This window comes from Plectropomus leopardus, chromosome 1 (genome assembly GCF_026936395.1).
Source record: "Plectropomus leopardus strain MGB_pleo_1.0 chromosome 1, ASM2693639v1, whole genome shotgun sequence".
Taxonomy (NCBI): domain Eukaryota; kingdom Metazoa; phylum Chordata; class Actinopteri; order Perciformes; family Serranidae; genus Plectropomus; species Plectropomus leopardus.
Window position 1 is genome coordinate 4,285,928 of NC_142176.1, and position 26,648 is coordinate 4,312,575.

General features: G+C 39.5%; 1 protein-coding gene across 1 annotated transcript; it reads left to right on the forward strand.

Annotated features, from left to right (window-relative positions):
• The first annotated feature begins 1,279 nt into the window (after positions 1 to 1,279).
• Positions 1,280 to 24,962, forward strand: pcsk6 (proprotein convertase subtilisin/kexin type 6). Its single transcript, XM_088085002.1, has 21 exons — positions 1,280 to 1,667; positions 2,743 to 2,847; positions 3,446 to 3,556; positions 3,637 to 3,780; positions 5,425 to 5,501; positions 7,134 to 7,222; positions 7,371 to 7,543; positions 8,683 to 8,895; positions 12,218 to 12,318; positions 13,406 to 13,509; positions 13,638 to 13,755; positions 15,627 to 15,815; positions 16,885 to 17,021; positions 17,138 to 17,287; positions 18,499 to 18,601; positions 19,847 to 20,043; positions 20,931 to 21,018; positions 21,435 to 21,538; positions 22,655 to 22,784; positions 23,089 to 23,201; positions 24,210 to 24,962. The coding sequence occupies exons 1-21, from the start codon at positions 1,440 to 1,442 to the stop codon at positions 24,305 to 24,307; spliced, it is 2,772 nt and encodes a 923-aa protein (XP_087941128.1). The 5' UTR covers positions 1,280 to 1,439; the 3' UTR covers positions 24,308 to 24,962.
• Positions 24,963 to 26,648: the final 1,686 nt, after the last annotated feature.

The window sequence follows — 26,648 nt, forward strand, 5'->3', positions numbered from 1 at the left end:
ACGACGGTTAGCCTGTTAGGGAGGACGTGGATGTCCTACAGTGAAAATTACGGAGGACACGGAGGATGCAAACGGTGGACAATGGAGGAGGACGCTAAAGTGTTTGAAAGTGAAAGATGGACTGAGAAACGAGAGACACCGAGAAAGGACTCATGGAGCTGCTGCGAGAGTGAACCGGACAAAGTGCGTCGAGGTTTTGGGTGAGGGACTGGATATCTCTCTGGACTTGTTTTCCATTGAATAAGACAGCTCCAGGTGAAGCACATCCATGAGGTAAAGGGGAAGCTGATGGTGTGTCCCACAGAGTGAAAGCTGGACGCTTCAAACGCGGCAAAGGTGTTACAGGCTGTTTCCGGATGTCGATGTTTGACAGGGAGACTCAGATAATCTGATGTTTCTTTTTGACCTGGAGTACCTGTCCAACAGGGTGTTTTTGGATCATGTGGCATGGGACACTACCTGTCCACAGAGAGTGAGGATGACGGACACTGTCCGGGCCCAGATCAAGGAAAGACATAACCGTCCTGCTGAAAACACAGCTTATGCTGTTAGCTGGTTTTAGCTGGTTGAAGATGGTCTTACATGGTCCTGACCCAGCTGTTGCTGGTCTTTGATGGGTTGACATGCTGGTGCGATCAGCCTGTCAACCTGTTCACATTTATCTTTATGCATAAGACATGACAGAAGACTTAACTGATTTATGCCCTTTGCTTTTCATACTCGGGACACTGTTATTTGTCCATACTTAAGGACATTGATTTGGTTTCAGTTTTACAGGAACTTAAATTGATTAACCAGCTAGAGTGACCATTACAAGCTGGTATAACCAGCTAAACCATCGAAAATTATGCAAAAACATACCTAAAGCTGGTCCACCAGCGTGAGCTGCTGGTCCACCAGTGTAAGCTGGTAAAGCTGTTTTTTTCCGGCAGGGCGCGAGACTTTTGGGGCGAGCTATGGTGCATATATGGGCATTTTCAGTGTTTTTTATATTGTTTTTAAATTTTCTATTAAAAAAAAAATCTGTCACCTTTTTCAAATTTCTTGCAATTTGCGTGACTTCTCTTGCCAGGTTTCTCAGTGCCTTTTCAGCCATGTTTTCAAAAGAAACCAAATGCGCTCACATTTCAAAGGTCCAAATGCTTGTGAAAGGCGTCCGGATGCAGCTCAAGAAAGCTGATGTCGATCCAGGTTTCAGAGGGTTAAATAGCCTAATTTAAATAGTTCACCAAAATTGCCAAGTGGGTGAAATTGTCCCCTCAGTCCCCAGCAGGAGGATTGTTGCTCAGTGTGTGTGCAGGTGCGAGCAGCAGATCTGATCCCGTCTGCTGTGGACTACAGCTCTGAGCTCTTATCTCAGCTCCTCCTCCGCTGCTCAGGGACTAGTTTTCAACCGGACAGTGAAATTCACCGGAGCGTGAACACAACATGATGGATTTATGACCGACTTTACCCGAAGCTGCGCTGCTGAAGACCCGACAGGCCACTTTTCTCTGAAACAGACCTCATTATCTGCAGTCAGGATGACTTTCTTCTTGCTTTTCATGTTTTTGACAGTTGAAAGGAGTCAGTGTGTTTATACAAACCACTGGGCTGTGCGGATCACAGGTGGACAGCAACAAGCTGACAGAATCGCTGCAAAATATGGATATGTTAACTTTGGACAGGTAATGACCGTGAGTCTGTCAGTGTGCTGTAACCTGTGAAAGTCTTGTGTTTACTTTGTAACGTAGTGGCATGATGTAATGTTCACTGTGACCACTTAGACTGTATCAAACAGCTGTGAACGCCAATCTGAAATCTGGTTAACCCTTTGAAACCAGGGCAAATTGACTCAGTTTCTTTGAGAAACATGGGAAGAGGACAACAAGCAACTTAATAAGAAATGGCCATAAATGAACAAGAAATGAGTGAAAAGTTACAATGAAATGACATGGATTAAAAAAGAAAATGACCTCAAAAAAAGTGCTTTAAAAGTGATTACAGCTTTTTCTTCTTGTTTTCCTGTAAAATAATTTTCCCTCGTGTTTTGATAATATCTACGAATTGATTAACATTCACTTTGGACTTTTTTTTTTGCAGTTTGCTTGACATTTCTTGCCAAATTACTTATTATGTTTTCTCACAATTTTTGGGAAAAATCAACACTTTTTCTTGGGTTTCAGAGGTTTAAATTCTAATAAATCGCATCTGAACGCAGCACAAGAAAACTGATGACGCTTCAGGTGTAAAAGAGTTAAACTCTGCCACCTTACGGCCGTTTAAAAGCCTTTTTTCAGCTCTGCTTTTAATTAATTTTAAATGCTTTTCACTCCATAAACTCAGTTTAAAGTTGCCTTGTTATAAATTGGCGCTGGTAAAACAATATAACTGAGGACGTGTGTTTTGAGGAGGTGCGGACAGGACAAAGACAGATGTAGTGAGAGGGACGCTTTAAGACGGAGCAGACGGACTACAGTGTGCCAGTTTTGCACATGTGCTGAGAATCCAGCTCACATTTTTGGTGCAAAGTCAAGCAAAAACATGCATATTTATAAAGTGACATCATGGACTGTAAACAGATGGCCTCAATGTGTTTTGAATGTAGAAAGCTTTGTAGAATCAGGTTTATGTCGAGCGTTTCATTTTAAAAAGTCAGACCACATCAGGCCTCAGATTTAGCATTTATCATCTGTTTATACTCCAGTATAGTGTGTAAGACTTGATGACTCTTGATGTTGCTGTTTGATGTTTTCTGGTCAGATAGGAAGTCTGGAGGACCATTATCACTTCCACCACAGCAGAGTGGTCCGCAGAGCTGCTTTCTCTGTGAGGGGCCCCCACAGCTTCATCCACATGGATCCTGAGGTGAGACTCGGATCAGTTTCTTTGAAGTAGAATCGAAATGTACAGCGGGGAGAGATAAGGTCACAAAAACACATTTATTCTGCTGTCTAAACTCTTCCAAGTAGACCTGCCAACCCCGGACATAGTTTAGAGTATCTCACTGGCAGAAGTTCACATATTTTGTTCATTTCATTGGTGGTTTAAAAGTGCTGTGATGTATGAGATTTTAAAAATTTACCTGTGTTTTCTTGTCCAAAGATTTGTGTGACAACACTCAACTTTCACATAATATTTGGGTTCATCAGAGGGCACAGATTCACTCCTCTTTGGCTGAGTTTCAGGCAGACAAATAACAAATGATAAAATATTGTATATTTTCAAACAATTTAGTTATTGTGAAGTTCCTTTTCTTACAATACAAAAACAAAGGAGTAGAACTTTTTCATTGACTTAATTTATTTCTAAAAAAATAGATTTGAAAAATCAAAGTTCTTGAATTTTTCCAACACAAAACAAGATGTTTTTATATAATTGTGTAGGTCTGGACCTCTGCATAAAACAGTGTGGCTCTTTTAGCCCTTAAACTGACTGATGGTGTTCTTGCCATCTCCGTCCTCAGGTGGACTGGGCTCAGCAGCAGGTAGTAAAACCCAGAGTGAAGAGGTTTGTCCAAAGTGACCCGAGCTTCATTCATTTCAACGACCCTAAATGGTCCAACATGTGGTACATTGTGAGTATAATACGCTGAATCATTCACTGTGCCGTTTACATTTCGACGAGACAAGATGAGATTTCTGTCTTTTTTTTCAGCACTGCAATGATAAGAGCAGCCGCTGTCGCTCAGAGATGAACGTCCTGGCCGCCTGGCAGAGAGGCTACACCGGCAAGAACGTGGTGGTCACCATATTGGATGACGGCATCGAGAGGAACCACCCTGACCTCGCCCAGAATTACGTATGTTGTTGCTATTCACACAAAATGCCGCCTAAAAATCAAGCTTTAAAAACAGTATACATTAATATCATTTTCTACCTTCAGTGATTTTAAATTTTCAACCAGCATCAGTCCTAATCATAAATATTCAAATATATAAATATATATATCAAATATTCATTAATTTTCAGAATCTTAACTCTTTAAATCTCCCTTTTTCATGATGCCCCCCCCGCAGCAGCACTGATTTTTACTGTGTAGTGTCAAAAACACTCGCACTACTCTGCACACAAAATGCGCTTTTCTAAAATCAGACTTTAAAAAGTATTATACTTTTACTTTATTTTTTTAACCACCATCAGTAACAATCATAAATATAAAATATTCATTAATTTTCAGAATCTTAACCCTTTAAATCTTCTTTTTTCATGATGCCGCTATTTTCGTAGATGGAAGAAAAACAAACACAAAAATGAATTGTTTTCCATGTACGATACTCTAAGTAGGTTTTGTATTATTATGACAGCCAAGGACGTGTCAATAATCAGCAGCAGCACTGATTTTTATACATTATTTTTTGCGCAGTGTCAAAAACACTCAATACTGCTCTGCACACAAAATGCGCTTTTTAAAATCAGCCTATAAAAAATAATATACATTAACATGATTTTCTACTTTTATTACGTTTATTTTTTATCATCAGTCCCAATCATAACTATCAAGTATTCATTGGTTTTCAGAATTTTACCCTTTTAAATGCCTTTTTTTCATGATTTTTAAGAAGAAAACCCCCCACAGAAAATGAATTATTTTCCATATACTACATGCTAAGTTTTGATTACAGCTTAGGGTATGTCAGTGATCAGCCGCAGCGCTGATTTTTATACATTATTATTTTTTGTGCAGTGTCGAATACTCACGCTCATACTGCTCTGCACACAAAATGCGCTTTCCAAAATCAGGCTATAAAAAGTATTATACTCTAATATGATTTTCTATTTTTATTGAGTTTATTTTTTTAACCACCATCAGTCCTAATCATAAATATAAAATATTCATTAGTTAGAATCGCTACCCTTTAAATGCCGTTTTTTCTTTTTGTTTTCATGATGTTGTTGTTTTTGATATACCAAATGTTGAGTAGACTTTTGATTATCGTCAGTGATTAGCAGCAACACTGACTGTGACAGGTCACCTCGTGGAAATAGCGTGGATTTTCTCCATATGCCAAATATGGTAAAAGTTACGTCATCAGGTGGAAAATGTTAAAAATTACAAACGCCAAGGCAAAAGCCCAGAATGACACCCAGAAATAACACAATGCATGTTTTTATGTTTTGATGGCTGTGGGATCAAAAATTCAATGGTGCATTTTTTACACTTAACAGTCTGAATGTAACTATTTTTTACAATATATTTTAGACTTACTGTAGGAGCTGTGCTGGAAATTTCAAGATTAAACAAAAATACAGTCTTGCAAAAATGTATGCCGTATGCATGAACACAGCCGAAATGATCAAAAAATGAAGATTATTTCCCTAAGTTTGCATGTTTGACCTCAGTTCGTCACTGCAGTAACACGAGAACTGTGATACGCTTCAGTAACTGTGAGCTGCTGTCTTTGTCTCACCGACGTGTTTCTGTCGTCATTTATCATTTCTGTAGGACCATCTAGCAAGTTATGATGTCAACGGGAAAGACCACGACCCGACCCCACGTTATGACTCCCGCAACGAAAACATGTAAGAGAGAACGCCACCACGTCACACTCACCTTAAAGGGCCAGTGTGTAGGATTTAGGGGGATATATTAGCAGAAATTGAATATTATATAAGTATGTTTTCTTTAGTGTGTAATGTCCTGACCTCACCTTCGAATGAGCTGCTTATATCTGTTTCTACGGTAGCCCAGAACAGACAAACCAAACACTGGCTCTAGATGAGACCATTCGTGCTTTTGTGTTTTTGCATCGGCCATCAGTTAGAAGCCCCTCCAACGATGAGCAGCGTCGGAAAAACACTGATTTTGCAAAGTGAAACCGCTTAATTTAGTGTTTTCTTACCGGTTTAAATCACCTTTTTTTGTTTTAGAGAGGAAGAGAACTCGCTAAAACGCTAAAAACGTTAAAATGATAACAGCCCGTGCCTAGAAGGACAAACAGTGTTTGTGAAATAAGTACTAGTGCATGTGGTGGGTGAATTTCGCCTCATTAGTGTGAAAGCCTGCACCGTCTTTGTAGGCTTAAGGGGTTTATTTCAACTACTTTGATTTTTTCACTTGATGACCTTTAACACTGACACCACTGCAGGAGCTGAATATTTATCTAGACCGTGGTATAAATCATGATTAAAATTAGTAAGTAGAACAGATATAAGGGAGATTGTTTGTTTATTTATGTGTATATGTTTTGAAATTTGCTCTTGACCAATACATTGTTTAGAAATGTAGTATTTTCCTCAAAAGCTGCACCGGGCATTTTATTATTAAAACAAAGACTAAAGCTCTCAAACTGGTTTTTCAAATCCTTTTTTTCTCAAAGTTCCCCCATGTGAGGAAGATAATTTAGCCATCAGTCCTGCAGATGACTTAACCTCCATCTGGTTTGGGGTTGGTTTCAGTTTGTTAGTATTCAAGGTCCATCCCGTCCTCACACTCACGGTCTTAAAAAGGCAGCATGCTGGTCCTAAAAAGACCAAAGCTTTACAAAATACTAATGCACCTGTGAACAACTTACATGATAATAACTACACCTTTGAAGTACAAATCCCTCTTCTTTTTCTATTTCCAGCAGAGCTACCATTGAAAAAATATATATATCAGCAGTCAATATCAGGTTTTAAAGTCAGTCCAAAAAGTTTAAAAAACTGGCCACTTCTATTTATTTTTAATGCATTTTATTTCTTATAAACTTATATGCTTTTACTTTTTTCTTTAACTTTTGTTGTTTGAAATTTTTTTTACATTTATGTTTCTTTTAGTTGTTTTCCACCGGTGGCCTTTCTGCAATTTACTTTCAAATTCTTATTTTATTTTATTTTTACGCTGTTTCATTTAATTTTTTAGATATATTTTTAGGTTTAAATTTTCAGCACTCTTGCATGTAAAGCACTTTAAGCTGCATTTTATATATGAAAAGTGCTATACAAATTATTATTATTATTATTATTATTATTATTATTATCTTCATTATTGTTATTATTGTTATTATTATTATTATTATTATTATTATTATTATCATTATTATTATTATTATTATCATTATTATTATTATTTCTAGTCTTACCATCTTCCATCAATCATCAGAGGGGGAATCCATCATACAGGAAGGAGTATTGTGGTAGTCACTTTTCTGTTTGCTCTCTGTTTACGTGCAGACATGGTACTCGGTGTGCAGGAGAAGTCGCAGCAGCGGCCAATAACTCCCATTGCATCGTTGGCATCGCCTACAACGCTCGTATTGGAGGTAGAGTTGTTGCGGTCTGTGGATCCACCACTTTGTTCCAGAGACATAAACATCTCAGCAGTTATTGGATGAATTGCCGTTAAATATGGTGCAGATACACTCGCTCCCCACAGGATTGATCCTAAAGCCTCTGTTACCTTGAGCACAGGGATTCGGATGCTGGATGGTGACGTGACCGATATGGTCGAGGCCACGTCCTTGGGAATCCGACCCGACTACATTGACATCTACAGTGCCAGCTGGGGGCCAAAAGACGATGGAAAGACGGTGGATGGCCCGGGGCTGCTGACTAAGAAGGCTTTTGAGAACGGCATCAAGAAGGTTCGATCAGTCACGAAGAAAAATCAGAGTTTATCAATCTGTGTAGCGACCAGTGTTGGGCAAGTTACTTTAAATTAGTAACTTAGTTACAGTTACTAGTTACTTCTTTCAAAAGTAACTCAGTTACTTTAAGTTACTCGTTACTTCCAAGGTAACTAGTTACTAGGGAAAGTAACTTTTTTTTTTTGTACTCTAAATTCTCTTATTAATGCACACACTTTATTTTGGGGTTGATGTGGCATAGTGTTCGACAAAACAACTGTAAAATTTGATCATTGTACCCAGTATCAGTATCACTACGATGCAGTGGATCAACAAAACACAACATACCGTATATTTTGAAACTTTTGATAGATGTTTCAGCAGATTCGAGTTGCTGGTCTTTGATGAGGATAGTGTTTTCGAACCTACGCACAGATTGCAGGTCACCACAATATTCCTCTCGTCTTTCGCCGTAACAAAGGAAAAATAATGTCCATATTTCCACGTAAGAAATCCCACGCCTGGACTGCCGCCATTGTTGTTTTCATTTATTGACACGGACGTGACGTCGCCGCGTCACGTGACGTCCGCGTCACGTCTACCACGGAAACTATATTCCTGAGTTATGCACGTGAAGTAACGGGTAACGAGCCTGTTTAAATCACAGTAACGATAAACGCATTACTGATTTTAAATAAATCAAAAAATAAAAATAGACTGTCTGTCCGTCAGTTACTTACCTGTTGATAATGAGAACGGGAAAAAAGCCATTCACAGCAAATCAGCATCACAAACATTACCGGGCAACTTCATATTGTCTAATTATTTTCTCTTTATATGTTTTCTTGAAATGAAAGATATTGACATTACCCTTTAAATCGTTCAAAGTTTGACAGCACATACTGAAATATTAATTTGCTTTAAAGTAGTTTGACCATACTGATGTTTAAAATTAAATTTCCTTCTCTGATCCTCATCCTCTGAACTAAAAACAAACCATTTTGCCCTGAAAATAACCAACAAAATCCATAATTCAACTAGATCTCAAAGTTTCAGAAATTCTGGCTTTATGTGTAATTTGTGCTGCTCTGATTGTGAAATAAACGATGGCCGTCTGTCAGTTGTTTTTGACTGACTGATCTGTGTGTCTCTCACAGGGCCGCAAAGGCTTGGGCTCCATTTTCGTCTGGGCGTCGGGTAACGGCGGTCGTCAGGGCGACCACTGCTCATGTGACGGTTACACCAGCAGCATCTACACCATCTCCATCTCCAGCACCACGGAGAACGGGAACAAGCCGTGGTACCTGGAGGCCTGCAGCGCCATCATGGCCACAACGTACAGCAGCGGAGAGTTTCACGAGAGGAAGATTGTGAGTACTGCGCCCTTTTTTTAACAACTGTAGCTCAGAGTGTTCGACGTTCATTAAAGATTTTAAAGTTTAAAGTTTTTGCATGAAATGTTAAACTTTTGTTGCGGTTTGGCCTTTCGTTTAAAGTTTTAAAACTGGGTGAAATCTCATCGAACTGGCAATGTGCGGATCCTGCGAGAACGGGGACATCACAGCCGCACTTTGTGCGTGCGCATGGTGTTTGTCTGTGGTGTGTCATTACAAAGGGTTCATAAAAAGTCTTAAAATTCATTGAATTCGTTGGATCAGAAGCTTCAAGTCCACAGCAAAAACATTAACACTTCCAGCCTGAGACAAACCGGGTCCTTCAATATAAAAGCACCACTGGACCTGTTCTACTTTATTTAATTATAACAATACTTTTTAAAATTTCCTTATAAATACTGTATTTAACTTACTTATAACTGTATTTTATTAAATGTTATTATTACAGCAGCATATTGAACGTTATTATTATTATTATTGTTATTTTAGTAGTTAACATTAGTTTAAAAGACTTTAAAAATACATATTGTGCATTGTGTCATATTATTTTGAAGCCATATGTTATTAATTTTGTCAGTGGAGTCTGGCTTTGAAGAGAGCATGGATAAGTTTCACTTGTAGGTCGGTTACGTGTCTGTTTGGGACGTCCTGAACATCTGACGGGCAGCCAATCATTGATGACTGTGACCGTGACAGTACACTAGGTTGTTGGCATGGAGCAAACAAGCCGCATCACTGAAGCTATGAGTCATATTTGTGTTCACGTTCTGGTCATTTGACTCGTAACTGATCATGAAAATAAAAGTTGGAGACCTTCTCTCCAAGATATGATTTCAGTTTTATTTAGCTCTCAAATCCACCGCAGAGAGGAGTCATGAAGTGTTTACTGTAAAGACAGCGTGTACAGAGGTTGTTGTAAGTGTGTGTGTGTGTGTGTGTGTGTGTGTGTGTGTGTGTGTGTGGGAGAAAACCAAAGAACCAAAGAGAGCAGAGGTTGTGTTTACTTTGACTAAGATAATAAAGAAAAAAAAAAGATAACAAAGTGAGGGGCGATATGGAATAAAGTCTTATAACGATATTTTTTATATATTAATATTGGTTTATCAAATCACTATTTCTGACAAGCTTAAAGGTTCCTTTTACTCCTAAGTGAGATATGAAGATATCATAAGGTTAATTTAGGTTTAAATATTTATTTTCTGTCAGACATTGAACATGACAAACATACTGTTGAACAGGCATCACCAGCTGGAGGACCTATACTACTAAAACTCAAAGAGGTCCAGTTACTAAAATCTCCTCCTAGCGAAGGTCTGAACCTTATACCTAATATCAATATCACCATTAACTGAACATTTGACTTTGATTACGGTTAAAGAACAATTATTTTGCTTTTTGCTTTTTTTGAAGTTTGTTTTTAGCTCTCATAGTTCACTGACACAGTTTCATTGGGCCATGGTGTGTTGGAGTGTAATAAACATATGATTTATTATTATTTAGATAATTGTGGAATCACCTTGAAGATGGTTTACAGCAGGGGCATTCAACTGATTATTATTATTATTGTTTATTAAACTTTCCAGCATTATATAAAAATGAAAAGCTCCATCTTAAACAAACTTCAGGTAAATTTAAGCACATTGTGCTGATAATAGGCCAACCTCTCCTGACTGCAGGACTCTGACTTCAACTTCTGTGAATCTTCTGTGCTATTAATCATTTTACTCAGGAATTTAAAACTTTTGAGTCGGCCAACGTCTCCTATCGCTGCCAACAGCCTGCCAACATTCCCAGTTAGAGAAAGGGTGAAAATAAGCTCATGTGCTTGTGGCCCCAGGCCCCCAAAACATTACATCTGCTCCTGGTAATAATAATGAGAGCTCAGCACGAGCGGCTGGATGAGACACGGACCGATGCGTCCTGGTGTTTCTAAATAATTCATCCAAAGTCTGATTAAAGCTGAAACTAACACAAAGTCGTCTGTAGAGTCTAAAGAAGTCACTTTCACCTCTGCAGATGTGTCTGTTTCAGCGCTGTGGCTGTCAAACACTCAGCTGTTCTTATTATCATTGGCTGTTCGTGTTTTCTGTAGAAACATGGCTGGAATGCGTTCTATCGTCATTCTATCGACTTCGTCTCATATTTCAATTGAGGAAAAGTTATTTTGCCATTGATATCGTTATCGTTTTATCGCCCAGCTCTAATCACAACACACATAAAGGTATTAAAGCAGCGCCCTCCTGGCTGCTTCAGTTAACAGTGAAGTGTGAGGATGTGGAGTCGGGCTGTGTCTTTGCTCTGGCTACCAGCCGGGTCTCTGTGGCCCAGTCACACACACACACACACACACACACACACACACACACACACACACACACACACACACACACACACACACAGTAAATATTATGCTTCTGCATAGAGTGACGAAAGAAGCAGCTCCCCAGTGGAGTGCGTAAAGTGGAGTCGGGCCAAACAGCGGGGTCAGGTTGTGGAGAGGACACACAGAGTCCCTCAGACCTCGTCCTCTCATCTGTCATTTATTTAAACAAGCAGAGATTTTGAGCTCCAGCACGAATCAATTTCCCGTTGGATCTGTTTTTTTGTGTGTCTGATTGTGACATGGAACTTGGATCAAGACAATTCAAGTTATTGCACGAAGATATTAACCCTTAGGGCCCGCTTTAATATTACACATACTTGTAATATTAAAAAAAAAAAATAATTGCTGGTAGCAATAGCAATTCAATTGCTAATTATTAAGTCAATTCAATGTTATAATTTGTCTCAGACAGTGATTTGTGTTGCAGCAAACATAATTAAAACACATAAAGCACAAACGATATGACAAAGAAACATACAAAAGTACTGAGCACACAAACATCTCAATGCTCTCACTGCTGGAGGACACTTACTGATAAAAACCAGAAAACTGATGGTAAAAACGATAAAATAACGATAAAAACACGATAAACGTCTACTGACAAACACAGAGCCCACACCTGCTGCTGGCCGCTGCGTGAGCATGCGACCTGATGGAGACACTAAACGCAAATGAGTCACGTCTGTCGTAGCTATGATAAGATAAGATAATCCTTTATATGTCCCACAATGGGGAAAGACGCATTGTTACAGCAGCAAGGTGTGTACAAGGTAAGCAAAAAATATAAATAGTAAAAAAATAAGGTGCAGTATTAAAAAGCAACATTGTGCAATCGGAAATAAACAAGATTTACATCAATTTCACATGTAACTGATTTTTGAAAACTGCGTTTTCTGCATTTGTGCCTTGTTGCAGGTAACGACAGACATCCGTCACCGCTGCACTGATGGACACACCGGCACTTCTGTCTCAGCTCCCATCGTGGCTGGAGTCATAGCTCTCGCCCTGGAGGCCAAGTCAGTCAACTTTTCTAAGTCATCTCCGTCCTTCACTCTCCTTCACCATCCGTCTTCTGTCTTTCCTCAAGTCTGTTTAGTTTTTCTGCTGACCCCTAAACTCTGTCAGGACTCTTATCTAAATACTGCACAGTTACACAGCCAAAAATATCATTTCTCTACAGTAGACTGTTTTTTTGTTGGCAGGATGTTTGCCCAATTTCTGTTGAACTTTGGAGCTCTGGTCCTGATTCATAGTTTATGTTCCTTTTATCATAAGACATCACTTAATATCTTCACATGCGAATATACTCTAAAAGCTGAAGCTGACCGGTGGAACAGTCTGCCAAAAACGTGCTGCATTTCTTTAAACCAGTTTGAACCACAGAAATTGGTTTATTTGTGAAATCAGAACCCCATTAGTTGCTACCAGGTTAATAAAAACGCCCTGAAATCTGAGAAATGTCCTGAAATCCGACAAAAGTCCTAAAAATCTGAGAACTGTCCTGAAATCTGAGAAATGTCCCTAGAATCCTATAAACGTCCTGAAAACTGAGAAATGTACTAAAATCCGAGAAATGTCTTGAAATCTGAGAAATGTCCCTAAAATCCTATAAACGTCCTGAAAACCGAGAAATGTACTAAAATCCAAGAAACGTTCCAAAATCCTAGAAATCTCCTAAAATCTGAGAAATGTCCTGAAATCCGACAAAAGTCCTAAAAATCTGATAAATGTCTTGAAATCCTATAAACGTCCTGAAAACTGAGAAATGTATTAAAATCCAAGAAACGTTCTAAAATCCTAGAAATTTCCTAAAACCTTCGAAATGTCCTGAAATGTCCAGAAATCTTCGAAATGTCCTAAAATCTGAGAAATGCCCAGAAATCCTAAAGATGTTCTAAAATCCGAAATTGGGGGAATTTCCCCCCCGTGCCCATGCCAAGATCTGGAGTCGATCAATACTACAAATACAGTATGTATTGCTACTGTCACCCAATCATCGTCATCGACAGCTTATCACACCAATCAAAGTCCGAAATAAAGAAAAAGGTCATGAGTGTCTCTGTCGGGCCTGAATGAGACGAGCAGTGTCTTCGGTTTCTGCAGCCTCCTGCTGACGTGGAGAGATGTGCAACATCTTCTGGTGAGAACGTCCAGACCGGTCCACCTGAAAGCCGAAGACTGGAAGACCAATGCGGCGGGACTCAGAGGCACACTGCATTCTTCTTCTAATGCTTTCATAGTACATCGACTGTTTCGTACTCTAAACACTTTCAGCAACACCGAAGCCTCCGAGCGTAACCTCCCTTTACTGAAGTCAGTCTGTGTTTTCTCACAGTCAGCCACCTGTATGGGTTCGGCCTGGTGGACGCAGAGGCCATGGTGCTGGAGGCCAGGAAGTGGAGGACTGTTCCTCCTCAGCACACCTGCAGCCCGATACCTGAGAGACGCAACAGGTGAGGCCAGCTGCAGGAAGCTGCAGGAAGCTGCAGGAAGCTGCAGGCAGATGCAGGCAGATGCAGGAAGCTGCAGGCAGATGCAGGCAGATGCAGGCAGCTGCAGGCAGCTGCAGGCAGATGCAGGCAGATGCAGACAGATGCAGGCAGATGCAGGCAGATGCAGGCAGCTGCAGGCAGATGCAGGCAGATGCAGGCAGATGCAGGGAGCTGCAGGAAGCTGCAGGCAGATGCAGGCAGCTGCAGGCAGATGCAGGAAGCTGCAGGCAGATGCAGGAAGCTGCAGGCAGATGCAGGCAGCTGCAGGCAGATGCAGGCAGATGCAGGCAGATGCAGTCCGCAGCTGACTGTGAAGTTTTCGCAGACTTTTTCTTTCTTTTTTTGTGTTTTATTTGATTTTACAGAAATAGACAGATGACAGAGGAGAGTTGGTATAATTGTTAAATGAACTAACCACTCAAGCCTTCCCTCCACAACCACCCTCTACTCCATGGCAAGAGTAATTAATGAAAAAAAAAAATTATTATTAGTATTTACCCTTTGAAACCAGGATCAGCGTCTGTTTTCTTGTGCTATGTTCAGATGCCTTTTGACCCTTTGAAACCTGAGTAGATTGTTTTGATTTCTTTTGAAAATGAGGCAAGAAATTTAAAAAAAATGGCAAGAAATAAGTAAATTGTGACAATACAAAATATTAGGGAAAAATGTACAGAAATTCTATATTTGTAATTATTATAATTTTATATTTAAAGTTATGGTACATCAAAAATAAAAGAAATATGTAAAAGATCTATATATATTTTTACATTTTCAGCACTTTCTCATTTTCTTTTTTTTCAGGCAGTCTTCTGTATCCCTTTTATAAAAAAAAAATGCTAGTTTTTGGGTCATGTTGTAAAGCTGATGTTGCCTTCTTCCCATTTTTTTGAAAGAAATTAAACCAATTTGCTTCAGTTTTGAAGGGTCAACATTCATGTATAAGAGACAAAATAAACACATTAAAGAAAAAAACCTAAATAACGAAAAAGGAAGAAAAAACAGTTTTCGAAGATTTACGTGATTTTGATTGACATTTTGATCATGAGGAAGTGCACCATATTATATCGCAATTTGCACTGGAGACCTAAACAATAACGTATGTGGCCACAAATGTGTTACGCAAGCAGGCGGAGTTTATTTATGAAGCACCTTTCGCAGACGCCAGTCACAAAGTGCTTCACAAACAAAATAAAAATAAATCAAGATAAAAGCCAGATAAAAAAATACAGTTAGAGCAGATAAAAACAGGATTAAAAAACGATGCCTGTCTGAACAAGAAGGTTTTTAATTGCTTTAAATGACTCAACAGACACACATAATCAAAACATAACACATAATCAACCAATAGTTCCTAAAGCCGCCCTTCTTGCCACAAAATCTAGATGTGGTTGCCACATTTAAAAAAAAAACAATCTTATATTGACGTAGATTTCATCTACTGGGATGTAGCTTGATAATTCATTTAACCAATGTAATAATGTAGGAGGGTGATCAGATTTCAGGTGGACTGTAATGTGCTTCATTGGCGGCGATCGAAGCGAGATCAGGATGTTTTTGAGTCCGTATTGTCTGTGACAAGAAGACACAACTAAGGCGATTTTTTTATGTAAATATCCAAACATCCTGATATAGTATCAGTTACAGAATCCCAAAATGTTGTCAACAGATTACAGGATCAAAACGTGATAGACAGTCAAACTTTTGTCTCACCTGTGGGTCATAAAAATAATTCGTTCATGTTTTGGCTCCAAATCAATGAGGCTCCAAATCTGTCCTAACAGTTATTATAACAGCGCGTGTTTGCATGATGCGTTTGCTTTTGGCTGTCGCAGGTACATCCATGCTGGCCAGAGTCTGAACAGCAGCATCGACGCCTCTGCGTGTTCGGATGACGCTGAGCGGCACGTGGATTACCTGGAGCACGTGGTGGTCAAGCTCCTGATTGTCCACCCGCGACGAGGAGACCTGGAGATCAACCTCGTCTCTCCGTCTGGGACGAGATCACAGCTGCTGGCCAAGAGGTGAGACAAGAGTTAAATGCATTTTCACTAAAAACAAAACCTCTGTTGAGGAGTCTGGCCAAGAAAAGAGCATAAATAAGTTTGACTCTGGATGCATGTGTTTGGAAAGTACTGAGCGTACGACTGGAAACATGAGGCTTAGATTATACTGCGCCGGTGTTTTGTTTTAGTTTTGCTGTTAACCCTTAGGGCCCACTTTAATAATACACACACTCTAATCACAAATATCAAATATGTGTCAATTTTCAGAATTTTAACCATTTAAATGGCAGGTGTTTATCATGATACCACTGTTTTTAGATGAAAAATAACACAATTAATAATTGTCAATAAACTACATACTACATGTTTTTTCCTCACACCTTAGGATATGGAATAACTAGCATTAACATTGATTTTTGGACATTGTTATTATTTGTGCAGTGTCAAATACTCACACTCGTAACTGCTCTGCACACAAGGTGCACTTTTCAAAATCACGCTAAAATAAATAATATATATTAATACAATTTCTTACTTCCATTGAGTTTATGTTTTCAATCAACATCAGTCCTAAGCATGAATATTATTAATTTTCACAATTTTAAGCCTCTAAAAGCCAGATTTTTGTCATGATGCCACCTAGTGGAAATAGCATGCATTTTCTTCATATGCCAAATATGGTTTAAAAAAAAAAAAAAAAATCATTAAGTGGAAAATAGTAAAAAATAACAAATTCCAGACCAAGAGGCCAGAATGACACCAAGAAATAATATGGTGCATGTTCATGTTATGTTTATGCTTTGATGGCTTTGGGATCAATAAATGCAGTTTGAGTGGGTTTCAAACATTTTTTACTTTTATTCTATTTATTTGCTTATTTTCGGGTAACTTGCTTGTTGCCTCCTCCCTTAAGCAAACCCAAGTTTCAAAGGGTTAAAGTCCTGATTTCTGAAACTCCCAGAAGCTGTTTTTGGTTGCCAAAATCTCATCATTTCTAACTGTTACAGCGTAAAGAGGCCTTATGGGGTAATTTTGTCCTCTTGACACATTTTCCTCTTGTCTCATTTGGCCTCTGTTTTATTTACAGGCTGTTTGACAGCTCCAGTGAGGGCTTCAGGAACTGGGAGTTCATGTCGGTTCATTTTTGGGGTGAGCGGGCCGAGGGCACGTGGACTCTGGAGATTGTTGACTCACCATCAAAGCTTCGAAACCCCGAGGTGCTGGGTGAGGTCCTGCAGCACGTGCACACACCTTCACATTTACCACTGAAGGTCATGTCTTTACCCTGTAACCTGATTATTGTGTTTTTGTTTTTTGGGGGGTGGGGATACTTGGGATAGGCAACCTCAAAGAGTGGACACTGATCCTTTATGGCACCTCTCAGAACCCTTACCTGCCCCACAACGCTCAGCACTCCCGTTCAAGGATGCTGGAGATCCCAGAGGAGATCCTGGAGGAGCCCGAGCTGGAGCAGCAGGACGAATATAACGGTGGGATTAAAAAAAACCAACAACTTTATTTTCCCGATTTTGAAGGTAGGATGTAGATTTATTGTATGTTTTAAAAACAAAGTTTAAAAAACAAAATTACATTGTCTTTGATCGTGCTACTTTTTTGGGGTTAATTAAAATCACCGGCTACTACGAAAGACTCCCGTTTACTCGGGCATGTTGCTGCTGGTGGCATCATACAGTTTCTGCAGTGCATTTTTTGAATCTTGTGTCCTTATTGCTCTCAACAAGGTCCGTCTCACTGAATTAATAAAATATAATATTGCAATTATGTTTTTTTTTAAGCTTAAAAGATAGAAACTAATCAAATCTAAAAAAAACAGGACTCTAGACTCTCAAAGACTCAGGAATAGTCACAGTTAAACAGCTTAGTGGAGCTACCGTCATAGCTCGATTAGTCCATTTAATTGGACCGTTGTCCTTGTCCCAGGATACAAGCAGAGTATATGTCTTCTTTCAGCTAGTTGCTATAAACCGATATTATTTATACAGTCGATGATATAGAGCCGGTCACAGTCATAACTGTGTATTTACAATAACTTCGGGGTAGAATACCGCTCGTTGCGCACATCTAATAAAACTGAGCAAACTCTGCCTTTATTGATTAGTTTTAAGCCACCTAAAAAAATCGAGATCAGTTAAAGTGTACGCTATATTTAGAATATTTTCACCGCTTTACATCGTTGTAGGGAGATTTCGTTTCACTCCACTGCTGCCTCCATCAGCTGCTGTGGAAGGTGTAGAGGAGCAAATACTCAAATATAGAGAGTATTGTATATTGTGTGACTTTTTTTATTTAAAATAAATATAATATACTTCCTTTCTTTAAGTGAAAAAAATTAAAAACACAAGTCGCCCCCCCCCCCCAGAAATAATGAACAGTCCCTATTTCTAACCATCGAGGGAGGCTGCATGGCGACGAGGAGCACCTGCAGACCTCCGAGTCCAACTGAGGTGTTTAAATGACGGAATAGCTCGACTTCAGTGGCATTATCTGGGTGTGTTAGTCCCATTTTGATTTAGTCTGATTTCATTCGGAGTCCAGTTTTAGTCAGACTAACACCATAATTCCACTTTTTCTAACATCATGTAAACGTACTGAGATAGAATAATGATGATGATGATGATGATGATGATGATGATGGCGATGGCGATGGCGATGGCGATGGCGGTCTGTGGTGTTCATTAAGGGCCGTGCCACAGTGAGTGCGGAGACCAGGGCTGTGACGGACCAGATACTGACCACTGCCTCAACTGCGTCCACTTCAGCTCCGGCAGCCTGAAAACCGGCAGGTAAGAGTTGATAATAATAATAATAATAATTAATGTTAATATTATTATAAAGTTGATGTGAAACCAGACACATGGAGGGCTCCAAACTTTAAAGCTGAACAGCTCAATAATGTTTAAGTTAACAATGGATGGCATGACTACGTGTTTGTGATTTAACCGTGCAGCTCTTCTGCTCTAGAAATATTATCGAACTGGCAGCAGTAGTTGACAGTAGTTTACTGTAATTTTGCAGTGTCACTGCTGTATTTTAAAAGTATATTACCATTAAATGTATCACAGTATTCTGCAGCAGAATGTAATACATTACTGTGAGAATTTTGAGTATTTTCACAGCCGTTTGTTACAGTGTGGCATTTACCCATCACCTCCAAGGAGCCACAGTTCACGGACGTTTTGACGGTTCGCCTGAAAATCAATAAATTATACACAGCAGTGAGTAAAGTTCACACTTTGCTCGTTGAGTTTACTTAATCAGAAAAAGTGGCACAGTCCCTGAATCTCCATTTTAGGCCTTAAATTGTCTATTTTAAGTCTTAAATACAGTTTTGACCGTTCTTAATAAAAACTCACTAATGTTACTTTTATTAAGTTACAAAGTTCAGTCTCACTTTTATTTTAGGATCTGTTTTGATCACGCCGTAACAAAACTACAAAATGGAGCAACCACGGAACCGATAATCATTAACGTAATTGCAGCCCGGTCAGTATTTCGGCAGCACGCCGGCTCAGCTGGCGGGTAGTTGAAGAAGGCAGAGACAACAGACGAAGCAAAACGAGCGTGAAACGTTGACTTTACTTAACCCTCAGTGTTACTTGCAGTTACTTGCAGGTAATGGGTAAGTTTAATTACAGATGGTTAGAGAACAGCGAATTCAGTGTGTGGTTGAAACCTGCTGGAAACCAATTTAAAGCCCGCTGCACCTTGTCTAAGAGAACGCTGCAACTTATGACGCTGGGGTATAAAATCATTACAATCACATGCAAAGTCACAGAAACACAAAGCGGCTGTAAAAGCGCAGCAGCAAACGCCTGCCATCAAACAATATTGTCCCAGGTTAGGAGCTTCAAAGTGAAATGGGTCTTAAATTTCATTCATGATAGTCTTAAAAAAGTCTTAAAAAAGTCTTACATTTAACTTGAAACCTGCAGATACCCGGCTGGCTAACAAAAATATTACAGATCCGTTCATTGTTCATATTTTGCTGTTGGTTAAATCTCTTTGCACTGTCTCACCTTTGTGTGTAGGACCTGTGTGAGTCACTGTCCACTGGGACACTATGGGGACGCGGCGTCTCGTCGCTGTAGACGCTGCTACAAAGGCTGCGAGGGATGTGTCGGCCGAACAGCCGGCGATTGTCTCTCCTGTCGAAGAGGCCTTTACCTCAACACGCTCAACTCCAGCTGCAGCGACGCCTGTCCTCCGGGGTTCTTCGCTGACGAGAGTAAGACGACCAAAATCAGTCGGCTGCTTCAAAACTTGAGCAAACTGGCTTTTTTTTAACCCTTTGAAACCTGGATCAACATCTGCAACCTGGCATTCTTTCTGTGTTCAGACCTTTTTAATTTCTTTAAAAACGTGCGAAAAAAGGCAATTATCAACTTGTCAAGAAATGTCCCACAAGTTGCAAGAAATTAGTAAAAGAAGGTGACAAGAAAATCACCTCAAAATCAGTTTTAAACAAAAGGCAGGATTGTAGCAAAATTGTCCAAAAAATAGGGAAAATGTCCAGAAAATTGTGTTTGTAATTATAACAATTTTATATTTAAAATTATTTTACAGAAAAACAAAACAAAACACACACACACACACACACATATAAACAAACATTTTTTTTTTTTGCTAATAATTTTTGGGCCCTGTCTTGTTACGTTGCTTGTTGCTGTCTCACCATGTTTTTGAAAGAAATCCAACCAATTTACTCAGGTTTCAAAGGTTTAAAAAACATGGCAAGAAGGCAATGATCAGCTTCACAAGAAATTATCCCGAATCAGTAAGAAAGTAGTTGCAGTTAAAAATACAACAAAAGGACTTGAAAATTACAAAAAAGGAGGTTTAGAATAAAAAAAACAACCAAACCAGAAAGTGCGGACATGAAAAAAAGTGCTAAAAATAGCAGAGTTTTTTTTAGCTTGGCCCATGCCCCCTACCTAAAATCCTCTGAGCGATCCTTTAAACTTTAAATGTTTTTATTCTTTATCCACATCAGGAACCTGCAGGCGCGGCAGTGAGAAGCTGGTGATGACAGAGTGACGACGCTGCATCTGAAATGTTGAGAAAATCCTGGATTTGGACGGCTGTACTGATGCTTGTGCTTTCTGTCTTTACCAGATCAGAGACGGTGTCTGAAGTGTCATGACACCTGTAAGAGCTGCCTCAGGTACGCAGACAGATGCACAGCCTGCAGCGACGGCTACAGGTACGGAAAGACTGTTCGACTGCCGGTTATGTTTAAACTTTGTATAAAACAACGTGACCTAAAGCAGTTTGTTTTCCAAGATTTGTACACAGGTAACAAATTTAAGTGTTTAGAAAAAAAAATTCTGCCAGATATTATAAACCAAATTCACCAAGAAGTGGACTTTCTTTTCTTTTTTGTTTTTTTCTGTTTTTTGTTGTTTGTTTATTTTCTTCTAAAAAAACGAACTGTTATTATCACTGTTGCCTGTATAAATACATTTAAATACCTCTTATTTATTTAGCTTTTATTTTATCTCTTCCCCACTTTAATGTCAAAAAAGGAAAATGATGTAAGTATGCTGTGCTGTATAAGATGCACCAATATTATTTCCAATGAAAATTGAAATGAAAAAACGTCATTTATTTTGGTTGCAGTCTGGCAGGGATGACCTGTGTTCCTGAATGCACCAATGGGACCTTTTTCCACCTGGAGGAGATGACCTGCAGCTCGTGCCACTTCTCCTGCAGGACTTGCACAGGTCCGTGTGTTTGACTGCAGCTTCTACCGTGTTTTCACTCAGGCGGCAGAAATAAAACCTTCTCGTGATGAGGCCGAGAGACAAGAGCTGTGGCCTAGCAGACAAAGTTGAGGAGATTCAGCTATTGTTGTGAATATATTTTGTCGTGTTGTCACACAGGTGAGGGGAGGAATATTATTGGATATTATTATTAGATCGTTTGTGTCGCCCCTGCTTTACCTCGTCCTCACTGGTCTGGTGTGATCTTCTGTAGCCTGGAGGGAGAAAGGAGAAGGAATTGTTTGGGGAGGGGATTTTAAAAAAACATGTATTTTTTTTAAATTGGTGGGGAGAAACTGGAGCAGGGCAGCCTGTCACAAAGTAAAACAATTAAGAAAAAATCCTCGACCGACTGATGGCAGCAGTGAAACCAGAAGAGGAACATAAAGATTGAATAAAGACTAAATTATCCACCAAGCCAAAGTCAGATTATTCCTTTTTTTTAATTCAACAGCTGGGAATTTTTGTTATCTTATGTGAACTTTTTTTGCAATGCAATGCTTTGCATTTTGAAGGGAGGATGTTTGACATTTTTAGGGAGGTTTTGGATTTTTCTCATTTAGGAAGACTGTTTTTGAGTTAAGGTTACTTTTAAGTTTTCTTTTCGTGTTTTCTTTTGATGGAGGGAATTAAAGGCAGCAGGGATTATTAGCTGTCCCTCTTTTAACAAAGCTGTTCTGGAGTTTTACCTGCAACTCGAGCTAAACTTTAAGCTCACTGTCGTTACATCTTTCCAAAAGCGCTGTGTGGTCCCGATAATCCTCCACTGATCTGAGGCCAGATAAATAAAACTCTGCAGAAATATACATCTTTTTGTCAGATTCATAAAGCTGTGTGTAAACCTGATTCTGTTTTATAAATCTTCCTCGTTGTGGTGCGCGAGCTGCATTTCCTCACCCACAGTTCATTATAAATGGATGTAGAAGAGCTCTGTAACGCCCATTTGTATATCAATACTTGAGCCCCTCCACCTCTGAAGTTTCGCAGATCATTTTTGTGCACATACATCCCTTATGCATCTGGCCCCTGAAGGTTTTTGTTTATCGTGACATTATGTTCCCTGTCTGTGTGTGGCAGGGCCGGGTCAGGAGGAGTGTATCCAGTGTGCTGAGCGTTACCTGCAGCAGGAGTGGAGGTGTGTGCAGACCTGTAGTCCTGGATACTACCCCGGAGAGGCAGCAGGAGTCCCTCATAAGATGTGTCACAGGTGGGTCACTGTGGCTCAGCCCTGAATCACTGCAGCCCCCCAAAAAACAGTCTCAAGTCACTCAGTCATAGTTTTGTTGTCGTAAAATCTGAATCTTGCATTGCCCTTTATTACAGTTAAATTTAGGACAGAGGAACACCAGCTTCATTCATATATCCACGTAAAAAAAACCCGAATCATCATTTTACTGCTTAAATACCCCCAAAGTGAACTCTTCTTCTGTTAAAGAAAATAAACAAAATAGGTGTTTGTTATGGATTCGATGATTTCAGCTGTTTTTTTTAGTCTTGCTTTGTCCATCCAGGTGTGAGGAAAACTGTCTGAGCTGCAGCGGCCCGGGAACAACCTGCACCAGGTGCAAAGAGGGTTTCAGTCTGGTCAGCAGGACTTGTATCGTGAATGCATCGTGTCATAATGGTGAGTTTGGAATAATAAACACATCATTTTAATTCTCCTATCGAGTATCGTGTTTGAGCACGTAAACACCATATTTTACGAGGAACTTGGATACGACAGCTGAAGAGCTCTGACAGAAAGTGGTGTGTTATACGCAGAATGTGAATAATCCGATTTCTCTGTGCTCATCTAAAAACCAAATGCTGAATGTGATCATAAGTCTTATAAACAGCGTATTCGTGTCCATTTTACTGCACTTTATTGAACAGAATCAGGTTTCTGCGCAGCTTTACAAATCAAATGAAGAGAGCGCACATGCATATTTGTCTTTGCCGCATACACACAGTTTTAGTCGTCAGTCTACACAGTTTCATCGACTGGTCCCTGGACTACGAAGTGTTAAAAAATTAACAAATGTAAAATGTATAGTGTTTGTTTCAGGTATCAGATCTGAACAAATACCTGGAAAACATTGTGATGTAACTAGTGGCCACTTATCGTCTGTGTGTGTGTTTTAACCCATAATCCTCCTCTACAGAAGGATTTTTTTTGTTTGTTTATGTGCTTCTCGACTTATTTTCTAACCCATTTTATTTATTTATTTATTTTTTGACATTTTGTTTATTTGCTTTCTCTTCACAAAAACTATCACACAGTCAACTTCAATTAGGCAATTTTACAGAGTAAACCTTTTTTTTTTTTTTTCATTTTTTGACAATTTTAAAGCAACAACATAAAAGAATTTGAGATAAATGAATAGAAGCGAAAACAGGGTTTTTATTTTTTATTTATTTATTTTTACTCATTTTCCCCTTTTACATGATTAAAAGCTTTTCATGTTCAATCGGTTGTGTATGTTTTCGTATGTTCATATAAACCAATGAAAAGAGAATTACACAAAAAAAAAGAAAAAATGTTTAATATAAGCACAAAAAACAACAGTGAAACCAACTTAAACTGGAGCTTGTGACGGTGCGGTTTTTATTTAGTTGAGCTGATTTTGTGCCTCTGCTTCGATCTGTCCGTCAGCTGATGAGGTGTTTTGTGAGATGGTCAAATCCAACCGTCTCTGTGAGAAGAAGCTCTACCGTCAGTTCTGCTGCCGGACCTGTCTGATGAACGGATGACGAGCCGCCGACCCGCCGACGCCTCCCTCTCTTTTATCAGTCTTAAAAAGAGGTAACACCTGAAGTGTTGTCACGTTAAACCCACGTCACCTACAATCGCTCATAAGGAACTAAACTTTAATGCGTACGGGGTTTTCGACTTAAGTCTCACTTTGGTGTCTTTTTTAAGGCGGGTGTGATTTTCATAGTAACCTGCAGTTCATTGAATGTTTAATATTCTGATCTGAATTTTATTAAACATGTACATAACTGCTTTATAAAGAATATGCTTTTTACAATATGAAGCACCGCTTAAAATATTCAGAGTGGGAAAAAAATTAGCTTTTATTTATGAATTATCAAATACATTTTGCTTTCTTCACCATTTTATGAGTGAGTTTTTACTTTGAGCTGAATATTTTCAGCTCAGTAAAAATGCGCCTCCGTCCTCCCTCGCAGTGACTGCTGCGACCGCAGCTTTATTAAAACATGATGCTACAGTTTATCATCACTTTACCCGGCACGAGCGCTGCTATTTTTAGCACTGTGGAGCGTTTGAACGTCCTTCAGCTCTTTGCTGGCTTTAGTGTTTTGTTCACTCTCAATGCTTCATCTGCGTCATTTCCTGCAGCTGTTTTCAGTGGAAATGTCTCTGATAAAGTCACCAGTGCAGCCACACGTGTTGTGATTGATTGAAGAGATGAGCCCCTAAGGCTAAAAGATTTTTTTTGTTTTTTGTTCCCTCTGCTGACCCCTTAAAACACCGACCGTGTTTACGTGCATGAAATATTCTGGGTTTTGCCGTTAATTAAAAAAAGGCTAAATTTCGACTAAACTTTACGTGGCTAGTGAAAATAAATACTCAACTAACATTTCTGTTTCCATGCAGCCGTGCATACTCCGATTTAAGTCCTCTAACTTATTGCTCATAATTTCAAAGTGACGCCCTCAGAGCCGTGAAACATCTTTTTGTTCCTTTGCATGATTTTTTTTTTATTTTTAAAAATTTCTCCCGGTGGGTGATTTGTTCAGCCATGCAAACACAGCCGCTCTTTCATTCCTTTGACCACGTTTTGAAAAGGTTGGTGTTGATATCCACGTCCTTCATAATGTTTTAATATAGGCTTGTTTTTTTTCTTTGTTTTTTTTTCAAAAAAGTAAATGCTGTCTTTTCTTTGGGACATGCATCTCTACACTCAAGCCTTGCAAACTTAATAATAATTATTATTTATATAGCAACAAAGTGCTTTGAGAAACAAGGCAAAGCAGAAGTAAGAGGGCCAGACAAAAGACAGAAACAATTAAAAAAACAAAAATAACAACCCATACAATACGAATAAACACAATTCAAAGAATAAAAGCAGTAAACACATAAATAATAGATCTAATAATAAAATTCAACACGATCAAGACAGAACAGAAGAATAAATAAGAAGATAAACTGAAACAGATGAATTCAAATAGACGACATCACATAAAACCAATTCTATAAAAGTGATTTAAAAAAAGTCTACCTGTGTCCCAATTCAGGGTCTGCATCCTTCGGAGGCTGCATTCGAAGGCCGATTACGTCCTGGCGCCTTGCCAAGGCTGTCCCATCTGGTCACAATTCGAAGGCTCCTCCTTTCGCAGCCCACAAATGCGTCCTCCTTTTCCCTCTGTTTGGAGGACACATCGCTACTATCCTTCGCGGCCTCCATTTCCCAAGATTCCTTGCGCGCCCGCGATCTTCAAAAATAATGGCGGCACAGAGCGGAGATCGGAGCGTTGATTTAACTTAATGTGGGTTTTTACTCATTTGAAAATCAAACACCAGATATGTTAAACTTAGAGGGACATTAAAATCTCATAATTTCATTCATAATACGTGACGTAAGTAATGCTAACACGTAGCCACCTAGCAGCCCCACTGTGCCGCCCGCAGCCCGCTGACGGAGGCTCTACTGCACGAAAAATCAGCTTCCGACGCGGACATAGGCACTTCTCCTTCTCCAGCAAAATTTAAATAAAAAGTAAATTTTAAAAATAAAATGATTTCTTTGCTTTAGTGTCCCCCCTCTCTCCCCTCCCTCCCTCTCTGGCGAGCCTTGACGGCAGGAATAAACTGTCGTGGGGGTAAGGGCGGGAACATCTGGTGACGCAACCAGGAAATCCTCCGAAGGCTAGACCGTCCCAATTAACAACCGTTAATGCGGCCTTCGGAGGTGCCTCCGAAGGAGTCGCCTCCGAAGGAGTCGCCTCCGTAGACCGCGTAGGCTGCGTCCTCTGAAGGATGCAGACCCTGAATGCGAACACGGCTTCTGTCAGCCTCATCTGCTCGGGCAGGTTGTTGTTGTTGTTTGTATTCAACGTGTCCATGAAA

Excerpts from the sequence above, each read along its gene's own strand:
- pcsk6 (XM_088085002.1), top strand. The coding sequence starts at position 1,440 with ATGACCGACTTTACCCGAAGCTGCGCTGCTGAAGACCCGACAGGCCAC. Across the intron at positions 5,502-7,133 it reads GACTCCCGCAACGAAAACAT|ACATGGTACTCGGTGTGCAG; the intron begins GTAAGAGAGAAC and ends GTTTACGTGCAG. Across the intron at positions 18,602-19,846 it reads GGCAGCCTGAAAACCGGCAG|GACCTGTGTGAGTCACTGTC; the intron begins GTAAGAGTTGAT and ends CTTTGTGTGTAG.